Source organism: Pinus tabuliformis, chromosome 4_2, assembly GCF_031772625.1.
Source record: "Pinus tabuliformis cultivar Carrire ecotype Pingquan chromosome 4_2, CPIR1, whole genome shotgun sequence".
NCBI lineage: Eukaryota > Viridiplantae > Streptophyta > Pinopsida > Pinales > Pinaceae > Pinus > Pinus tabuliformis.
This window is the reverse complement of record NC_142304.1, coordinates 363,478,535-363,489,938: the sequence shown is the minus strand read 5'-3', so window position 1 is coordinate 363,489,938 and position 11,404 is coordinate 363,478,535. Positions and strand designations below refer to the sequence as shown.

Below are 11,404 nucleotides of genomic sequence, written 5' to 3'. Positions count from 1 at the left end.
CAATGGAGGCATATAGAATTAATTGTTTTAGAAACACATTTTCTTAATGGTTAAGAACATTTAAATTATAATTATTATGATTAAAAGTTACATTATTAAATAAGAAGTCCTATATTAATAAATATTAAGAAATTCAAATAATTAAAAAAGTTATAAATATATAGAATGATGTTGAAAAATCTCACAAACTTAAAACATACTACATTTTTTATTATTTAAATTTCCTTATATTTATTAATTTAACCTTCATATACCACATAATCATAATCATGTAGATATTAATGTAGTCCATTAGAATGATTAAGTTGTGATATTAATGGAGTCCATTACAAAGATTATCTTATGATATTAACAATCTATTGTTTTATTAATAAATAAGTAAAATGATTTTAGATTAATTCTAAATATGAAAAAAATTAATATATAACAATGTGTTGTTTTAGAAATTCAGCAATGTAATTTTAATTTGATATGTCTCGATTCATTATGATTGAGTCAACAAAAATTTATCAAATTCCAACTAAACATTATTTAGGTGGTTATTACACCTTAAAGACTATCCTTATTTAGGTGGTTATTACACCTAATCACAATTGACAATAGTTGATTATGATTCACATTACGTACATAATTAAAACATATAACTAAAATAAATTCACTACTATACAGAACAAGTAGCCATGTGATCTTGAATCTAGAAAAAAACGCAGTTGTTCCCCAACTATTTTTTATTAGTTAAAATTTCACTCTTACACAACCATTAACATTTTTAATCCTTAACACAATGGAAAATTGTGTAGTCCAAGAAAATCATGACATGGTGTTTTCTAGGCAATTTTTTGTTGGAATTATGAATTAGGTGTTTTCCTTCATGGCAACCTACCTAATGAGTTGTTCTTATTTGATATTATAAATATATTTGTAGAAACATTATAGCATCGATATTAAGCATAGACCTTAATATAAACATAAATATAGATTTACTAACATTAATAATCTTGGATTATAGAGATTAGGTTTAAAAAATTGTGGAATTGTGTTTGGTGTCATAATAATGTTATCATCGCTCATTTGATTTTATACACTGTGTATATGTGAAGTTTTTTGTATGTGTAAATGGTAAATTATGTATGAATGCTACTTTTAATTTTATTCAACATTAAATTGTTTTGTTGATATCAAATGCGTGTGTGTTTTTTTTTTACTGTTAGGTGATTTCATTGTTTGATCATGGATCCAACTATTTGGAGTTGTATTCCATTCGAATTTCTTGAAATTGTCTTCTTGTGGCTCCCTTTATTGGTTGTGATAAAGTTTAGCACTGTTTGTAAGAAATGGAAGAATGTTTTGCAAAACCATTATTTCTTGTTAAATTTCAAGAATGTCTCTATAAATGAATTTGGATTTCTCATTCCTTTCTTGAATAGTGAATACAATTGTTTTGCTTCTCAATACCTTAATCAAAATGGGCACATATCTTAGTTTCATTTGCGATTCATAGATTCAAGATAAAGAGTAGAGTGTATTGTTGGATCAATGGTGGTTTTATCCTTACCAACATAATGCTCCCATACACACAACTATTTTGTAACGAATCCATTTACAGAGGAATTTAAAAACATAGGGCCAATACGAATTGGAGACTAGGGATTCTTTTCATTATTAGAAAATGTGAGCAACAGAAAATATGAATGGGTTGTTCTAAAACATATGTATGACAAAATGCAGTCCAAATTTTATGTTTGCAGTCGTCTTGATAGGGTGTGGCAAACGGCTGTTGTTCCATTTGGTGGCACTTCACCCCCTAAAAATGTAGTGTTTTATAAAAGTAAATTGTTTTGGTTGTATCTGGACAAGGAGTGTGAAGATTATCCTTGGTACAGGTATATAATCTACTGGTTTGATGTAATAAAAAATGATTGGGGTTTTTCATTTGTTCCAATCAGTGACTTACGGTGTATGTCATTAGCAATATACATGAATCAATTGATATCCATTATCAATGATGGTTCCACTTCTGTATGGTCAATTGAATAATTAGATCATTTCAAATTTGGTCAATCATGTGTTGAACGAAGAATTGACTACTTTGAAGATGATTAGGGTTTCATATGGAAGTTGTTGGAAGAAATTTCTGCAGATATAAATAGCAAAGGTCTTGGTTATCTTCCATTCGAACAATCAATGGTCTGGTTCTTATGCGCAATTGCAATGAAGTTCCTTTCCTATTATATGACATAATGACTCACAATTTTTTTCGAATAGATATTGATAATTCAACTAATGAGAAGATGTCTGGGTTTTGGTACCCAACATTGGAGGATTGCAAAGATTTGATTGAGTATGGAATTTTTTTTTACAATTTCTCCCCCTGTATGGATTTTGTTGATGAGATTCCACCATTGGATATGGATATGGATTCTTAGGATATTAGTATTCTTAGGAGTTCTTGTAAATATTTCCATTTTATATCCTCTCTATGGTTGTGGAAAATATTTCCATTTTTGTCTCTATACATACTATGGGTCTTTATGGTAATACTTTAAAATTATGTTTGTATCGATGTTTACAATGTAAAATATTTCATATTGTTTCCCCTAAGGTTTTCTTATTTACATGTAAATGTGCCTCGATGTTATGCATTTTTGTTTGTTTGTATAATTTCTATGAGTTATGCTATACATGTTATTTTTATTGGTTTTTGTCATTGATTCTCAAACAATGTTATATGTTTATGTACATTTTAATATTTGCATTTATATTTTGATAGTATATAGTTCCAAATTTTTAGATATAATTCCAATTCATATAATTCTTAAAGTATTGTGTCCCAATAGTATGGGTTTTGTTTTGATTCTAATATGATACATGGAAATTTAGACTTTTTTGTTTAAGCCATTTGGAAGAATTCATTTTTGTTTTTTGCCATTTTGAAAAATTTGTTTTTGTTTTTAGCCATTTGGAAAAAGCATTATACATTTTTATAAGTTTATATGGTTGGAAAAAAATAACATACACGTTTTATGTTTTTACGATTTCCAAAAAAAACTTGTGCCTTTTTTATTATTTTTTGTTTGTTTATATTAGATATTTGTTACGTTACATGTTTATGATTCCATAATGAATATTTTATTATTCATTGTAGACATGTCATCTGAACGCACAAGCAAGGGTACAAGAGAACGAAATTTGTCACCAGAATCACATGAGAGGTCTAATGAAAGTCGTCGTTTATGGCATCAACAAAATAAGGATGCCATAAATGAGCATAGGAGAGCTACATATAATAGAAAAATGAGTGAAGCCACTCTTGAAAATGATTTTATAATTCCTCGTAAGTATTGTACTATGGATGATATAATGGAAAGAACATTTCCTGTTGATAGTTCAGTATTAGGATATGCTCCTCGTCAGCATAATCTTATTGTTCAATGCTCTCCTAAAAATGTTCATAACATTGGGGAAACATCTTGCAATCAGGAAGAACGCCATATTGATAATTTGGATGCAAATGTCCACCCTAACCCTTTTGTGTGTCCAATTGCATGTTTTGATGGCCAAAGATTGCAAAACATCCATGGTGGAGGTAATGACGACATTTTGCGTGATGATTTGGATGATATTTTGCTTGGCCATTTGTTTGATAATTTGGATCCAGTTGCTTGAAACATTAGATCTTCAAATCCCGCTTCTCAAAGTAATGTGGTCCCACCAAGAGAATTAGTCATCCCTGATAGAATTTCGCGTGGAACAATGGAGGTAACACAATGATATTTTGATTTTCACTGAAATAGTGGTTGTTCTATTACGTTCCTATATTTACAAAGTTTTGTTGACTAAACTTATGTTATTTTATTATCTTGGAATATGATACAACTTATTTTGATAGAGGTCTAGAAATTAATTCCCAAAGTGTTCCATCTACTAATCTGAGAAGTGAAGATGAAGCATGTCATAACCTTCCTGTTCATTCTCCTCGATGATCAAATTGCCAGACTAATGTAAATTTTCAATGTTTTTGATTTTGTTTTCATTTTTTTAATTTCTAGTTGCTTGGACATTGAATTTTATGGCGTATTTTACTTTCTTTGAATAGGACACAAGCCATTTCAATAGAGGCATACAAATTAACTTCGTATATGTTCCATCTATTGATGTTAGAAGTGAAGAGGAACCATATCATAGCGTTCATCCACATCGCCAAACAAATGTAAATGTTGAGTGCATTTGATATTTTTCTCATTTTTTCATTTATAGTTGCCTGGAAATTGTATTTTGTAACCTTTTATGGAGAAACCATGATATCATCTCATTAGGTTGGAGAATTGGAATCCAAAACATCAAATTGTAAAACTAATGTAGATGTTCAATGTATTTGATTTCTTTTCTAGTTTTGAATCTTGCTTTGTTGGACGTTTAGTTTTATAATGTATTTTATTTTTTTGAAACAGGAAACAACTCATTTGAATAGAAGCATAGAAACTACATCCCAAAATGTTCCATCCACTAATGTTAGAAGCCAAGAGAAACCATATCATAACCCTCATCCACATCAAGACACAAATATAAATTTTGAATGCATTTGATTATTTTTTTTTTCATTTATGTTTAGTTGGAAATTAAATTTTAAAGTCTTTTATGACAAAAAGACCTTACATCCTCTCAGGTTTGCGAAATGCACACCATAAATTTGGAAAGACATTCTCATAGATCCATTCCACATGCTTCAAATTTAAGAAGGGGATCTCATGTTCCTGAAGATGAAGTACATGTTGGAAGAAAGTTTACTCTTCCAAATGGTTTTCAACATGGTTCGACCAATAGATATCATATTCATTTTGATGAAAACATGATTGCAGTGCATAAAATATTTCGAGCAAAGAGATATAGCTTGTTAGTGGTCCAAATGTGCCACGTTTTCCAAGAATCATATCCCAGAATCCATGTTGTGAGACATTCTGAAGGACCTGTTTGCAAACGATGTAAGAGTGAAAGAGGAGCCCATCATTTTTCTCGATATAATAACATGGATCCTGGTGAACAACCTCATATTTCAAGAGTTCTTACTCAAGTTGAAGAAATTCTAATAGCACGTGTGAATCCTATTTGGCAAGTGGCACATGCTTGAGGTGGGCAATATAAGTATAGTGGTCATACAATTAGCTTTCCTTAAGATATTTCTATAGTTGTACAAAGTCGTCCCCGACATGTTTAAGATATTGAATTTCTAATTGTGAGGAGACATGCCTCTCAATCTAAATATTATGAATGTTATGTCAAAAGATCTCGAGTGATGGCTACATTTCTTTTCAAAATCCAACATGATCAATATTATCGAGATGGTGTAATTGATTATGATTCAGTGAATGCTCTGCCCGAAAGATCAACAGATGTCTCCTTTAGAATTAAATTTGTTGATTGTGATAATGAAGAATCTGAGATCAATGAAACTAATAATGAAGGGTTTCTCGCTGAGCATTTTCCCTCTCATCCTTCTTCTTTTGTTGCTCGCCTACCAAATGAACAAAGAGAAGTGGAAGAAATTAGAGAATTTCTTGATAATGTTGATTCTTCACGTGTTCAAGATATGGATTGGCCCAATATTGGAACTTCTCCAGTGAATGAATATAATACAGAGGGGTTATTAGATATGGCATTCCCAACATTTTTCCCCACTGGTGATGCTGATTGGATGCAACCACGTATTTGTAGTGTTGAACTTCATGAGTATGCATTGCATCTTATTAAGTACTATGATCAGAGATTTGGAAGCCATCCTCCTTTTCGATATTACCTATTGAACATGCTAATGCGGCATCATAGCCAAGCAACTGCTGCAGGTTTTGCAAAGAAACATTTACATGATAACTCACCTATAACAATTGAAGAGTTGCGTCACCAACTATTTGATTTACCAGATAATAAGTTAGCTAAGCATATTATGCAATTTGTTTCTTCTCTGAGAGGTACAAGGGCATACTGGACTAAGTGTTGAGCTAAATTGACAGACATGATTACTTAGTTAGGATGTTGATCTTTATTTTTTACTTTGAGTGCAGCTGACAAAAAGTAGCCAGAGTTGCATAACCTCATGCCCATACATTCACATTATCGTTATTTAAATGAGCATCTTATGAAAATTGAGAATGTTATCATGTAGTCTCATATTGTTGCAACATTTATGCACCATAGATTCAATATTTTTTGAGAGGAATTTATCCAAAAATATCTTAAAGCTAAAGACTTTTGGTACGTGTTTGTGTTGTTGAATTTTTTTCTATACTTTTTCAACTTTTATTATGATTCTATATTGTTTGTAGTAACTATATCTTCATTTTTTTCAGATATGGGTGGAAACATAGAGGTTCAACACATATCCATGGTTACATATGGTTAGAAGGCGCTCCTAACATGGAAATACTTGATTGGTCAAACAATTTTGATGTACAACTTGCAAATATATTCTTCGACAAATATGTAGCTGCATGGAATCCGCGTGACATACATCATCACAACAAATGGTTCCACGAAGCCTCAATGATGACCCTTTCTTATTGAATACTAGTCATATTTTCTCTTCTGATCCTCATAATGATTATGAAGAATTGTTAAACTGTGTCCAAAGGCACACAAGGTGTACTTTAGATTCTTGTTTGCGCAAAAAGGGCACTATTCTAACATGTCGATACAATGCTCCATGGGATCTTTGTGATGAATCAAGATTGTTCATAGATGATCAAGGTAAAAAAAATATGAGCGAACAAGAAATGATGATAGGCTTAATGTACATAACATTGACCTTTTAACAATGTGGCGTGCAAATGTTGATTATTAGCTAGTGCTTTCTCGCTATGTTGTCTTGAAATATATTGCTAAGTATACATCAAAAGCTAAAAAAAGGTCTGAAAGTTATCATCATATGTTAACTATAATTTCAAATTCTATTGGCTCTGAGGATCATGCTTTATGTGCATATAGAAAGTTTCTTGCAGAAACGATTGTTGACCGTGACATTGGAGCACAAGAAGCATGCCATATGTTTCTTAAGCTACCTCTTGTTGTTTGTAGTCGGAAATTTATTTCCTTAAATGTTGGAAGAAAGGTTTTTAGGAAAATCTCAAGGGATGGCTTGCAATGTTCATCTAAGAATACTTTTGTTCAACATTATCAGAAGATATCTTTTTTCCTTGAACATCTATCTTTGATAGAAACAACAAGATCTTGGACATTTGATAACAAGCATAAAAAAGATCCATGGAAGCCTAGATATGTTCATACTATTGTTTAGGTTTGGCCACGGTTTTATTCTATTCTTGGTGAGGCTTCAGAGGAATTTGAAACCTTTTTCTGGACAGAATTGCACTTGTACAATCCATTTTGTGACATTCTTGTAGAAATTGGCCTTTCAGCTGAAACTATTATTGAAAATTGGAGCAATTTTCGATATCGATCATGGCATGTTGATTGAAATCCATCAATTATAGACAATATCGAAGATGAAGAAGATGGTGATTTTTCTAACCAAGAAACGAATCTTGAAGATGATTTTCAAGAATGGCAGATTTTCTCTCACTTGGTTCCACAAAATGATGTGAATGTTTATGATCTTCACACCCTCCGTTGAAGGGACTTTGATATATCCTTTGACTGGGAAAGTATAACTATTTCTGATGATGTTGTAGAAGAAGCTATTAATTTTATAAGGAATGCAGAATCAAGGGATGATATTATTGAAATTTGCATCTCCATATTCTTTGTCAAAAAAACAATGACTTTCTTTTGAAATTGTCTTAAGGCACTTTGTTGAATATGAGATTTGTGAAGCTCTTATGATTATTCAGGGCACTGGGAAGTCTTTCCTTATCCATTGTATTTTTGAAGCTCTTTCTAATTTGTCAATTAATGGAAGAAGCCCTTTGCTTCTTCTTGCCTCAACATGAATAATTGCTTTTAATATACATAAAAAAACAATACACTCAACTCTAAAAATTCCAACTAAAGATATATAGCCACTACAGGGGTAGTCACTTGCAGTATTCCAAGAAGAAATGTGACATGTTAGATATATATTGATTGATGAAATGAGCTTTCTAGGATCAAGGTTGTTTATGCAAATAGATTCTCGATTACGAGAAGCATTTCCAGAGAAAAAGAATTGTCCTTTTGGTGGCAGATCCATCATCCTTGTGGGTGACCTTGGCCAACTGCCTCCTGTGAGAGATAAGCCTTTGTATGCAGGTAATACAATAGGGAAAGTCTTGTGGAACAAATTCAACATTGTTGTCACTCTTGACACAATATTTCGCCAACAAGGGAATAATGAGAAACAATCTTGTTTTCGTAGAGTCCTCAATAACATAAGAAATGTAGAACCTGTTCTTGAAGATTGGGAGTTTCTTATGTCACGGGCTGATATGAGGTTGCATCCTAGAGAAAGAGATTTATTTAATGCAACAGTTCACATGTTTCCAAAAAATAATTTGGTCTCCTTCCATAATAGTCATGTGTTAAAATCATTAAATTCTCCAATTGCACGATGTGTTGCTGAGCATTTAAGGTGTTTAGAAATCGGTGGTGTTGATGATGACCAATTGGATCGTGAAGTTTTGTTGTGTCATGATCAGCATGTTATGTTGACATGTAATTTATGGGTTGAAGCCAACTTGGTGAATCGTGCACTTGGTTATGTTAAGGATATATTTTATTCGCCTACCTCTAAGCGACCTCAACTTCCAATGTTCACAACTGTTTGTCTTGGTAAGTATGTTGGTGTTCCATTTGATGCAAGAAATCCAAACATTGTCCCTATCACACCAGTGATAAGAGGAAATCATAAAAAAATTCCTTTGAAGATGGAATGGGCTCTTACAATCCACAAGTCACAGGGATTGCCTTTAGAACGAGCGTCAGTTGATATCGAGAATAAAGATAAGCAAGGCCTTACCTTAACAACCATATCAAGAGTGAAATCAATAGATGGTTTACACATTGCACCACCTTTCTCTTTTCAACGTTATGCCAAGATGAAAGATAGAACATATCTTACAATTAGGAAGAAGGAAGAGGAGCGATTGAAGTCCATATCGCTATGAAATACAAAAAATAACATTGTGACCTTCTTTATAGTATGTTTTTTGAATTTGTTTTATTTTCCTCTTGATTTACTTTTAATAAAATAATCATTTTCATATATTTATGAGATTAATAAATTCATCATATTCATAGTAATATTTGAGAAAGTTGTTTACATCATTTTTCATGTTGTTCAATTTACTTATTTTTTTTAAGTGCCTATTGTTCTTTTCTTTGCAACAAACCATTCAAACATAAACAACGAGTTATATGAACCAATCATTCAAAATAATTTTTATAAATGGTTCATATTGATATTAATATTGTGGATTCATATTACATCATGAAATGCAAAAATGGAGGTTTTGAATATTGGCCATCACCATGGCCAATATTCATTTTTTGAATATTGGCCACGGTTTTATTCTATTTCCATGGTTTTTTCTATTGTATTGTGAAATGAGGCTTATATTTGTAGAAATTTTTATATCATTTGGTTCATGTAACACTAGATTTTTTATTTATTTATTTATTTTTTTCATGTAACACTATAACATTAAGTTTTTTAACATAAATACAAATGGGGTGTTATGTTTTATGTATATACATATATATGTGTATGCTTATTTATTTGTGCATGTCTTTATTGATTTTGCTTTTGTTTTTGTGTCTTTCAAATGCAGATATGGACAATAATGATGGCATTTATTATTCCAAAACAGTATGCGATATTGCTGGAGCTATAAGCGTTCTTTCCTATCTTTGGAATATGTTTGATAGAAAACATGGTTTCCATCATGTTTTTATTGATGATCATATTCGTGAGCTAAGATCAAACGAAAACACATGTAAAATACTTGAAACATGTGCACCAGAGGGACTCTAGGAGGAGAACAATAAGGAATTGGTTGGAAAGTGTTAAGTATCGTGATCATTATCCTGTTTATTTGAATTGGTGCTGCTTTTGTCATCGGTCTGGTTGTGTTTTGGAAGAGGCTACTCCATAGATGACTTTTGATGGAGTGTTTCAAGTTCAATTTTGTAGTGGAATTATTTGATGTAAAGAAAACAAAAAATATATGTTAAGGCTCAATGTTCTTTCTGTGGTTGAAATGTTGGTTAAATTGATTCTTTTTTCTCGTTGTTGTTTTCATGTACAAAATTGTATATCTCTAGTCTTAAAATGTCTTATTATGTTGTTCTTCTTTATATCCAATGCGTTCAATTTAGATGTGTTTTTTGCATTTATGTTGCTTTGCTCCAATGACAGTGTTACTATTTTATTTCTTTCTCTTGCATTTGGGATTGTTGTGGTCTTTTGTGTGGATCCCTTCACTTTGTTCACGTCTTTCATAAATGAAAATATTGTTTACATTTATAATATTATTGTTGGGCTTTCTTGTTCTAGGTGTTTATACCAATATTCTTGAGATTTATACTATTAATACATTCATGTATTCATATCAATGTATTTATGGCTTAAAATTTACTTTTTGTTTATAATGTAGTGATATAAATGTGTTATTATTAATGTGATGATGATTTATCATGTTTTAATGCTTTATGATTTGCAATGTGGTTCTTATATTGGTTTTGGTTTATGTTTTTTATTATTGTTTTGTGTTATAACATTACTTATGTTTATAATATTGATGCCTTGGATTTAGGGCTAGGTTTGGTTTACTATTTCCTTGGGTTTATAATATTAAATGATTAGGTTTATTTGTTCTTTAAGTTTGTAATATTAATAATTCCTTCTGTTTATCATTTATTCCCTTTGGTTTATTAATCCCCAATATTAAGGTTTAGATAATAGTCCTAAGGTTTAATGTTAATCCCTTAGATTTACAATGTTTATCCCTTCAATTTATTAACGCGTTTCTTTCATAATATTAACAATCCCTAGGGTTTATTGATCCCTTAGATTTATAATATTCATAGTCACATGGGTTGATCAATCCGTTGGGTTTAAAATATTAATTCCTATTAATCCCTTCTGTTTGTAATATTGATCCCTTGCCATTTTTGATCCCTTGAGTTTCTAATATTTTTCCCTTGGGTTTATTAATTCCTTAGGTTTATAATATCAAATGCTTTGGTTTCTTCGTTCTTCAAATTTTTTCTATTAATAATTCTGTGGGTTCATAATCCCTTGAGGTTTTAGTGTTAATCTCTTGGGTTTATTATTCCTTTGGGTTTATAATATCATCCCTTAGGTTCATATTATTAGTCCCTTTTGTTTAATAGTATTCCCTTAGGTTCATAATCCCTTGGGGTTTTAGTATTAATCCCTTGGGTTTATAATATCAATCACTTGGGTTTATTATTCTCG

The 11,404-nt window shown here is 31.1% G+C and overlaps 1 protein-coding gene across 1 annotated transcript; it reads left to right on the top strand.

Moving 5' to 3' along the window:
- Window positions 1-5,650: 5,650 nt before the first annotated feature.
- On the top strand, window positions 5,651-5,995 carry LOC149169448 (uncharacterized). Its single transcript, XM_089425196.1, has one exon. The coding sequence runs from the start codon at window positions 5,651-5,653 to the stop codon at window positions 5,993-5,995; it is 345 nt and encodes a 114-aa protein (XP_089281322.1).
- Window positions 5,996-11,404: the final 5,409 nt, after the last annotated feature.

Bases quoted from the DNA above. Each gene is read 5' to 3' on its own strand.
- LOC149169448 (XM_089425196.1), top strand. From the start codon at position 5,651: ATGGCATTCCCAACATTTTTCCCCACTGGTGATGCTGATTGGATGCAA.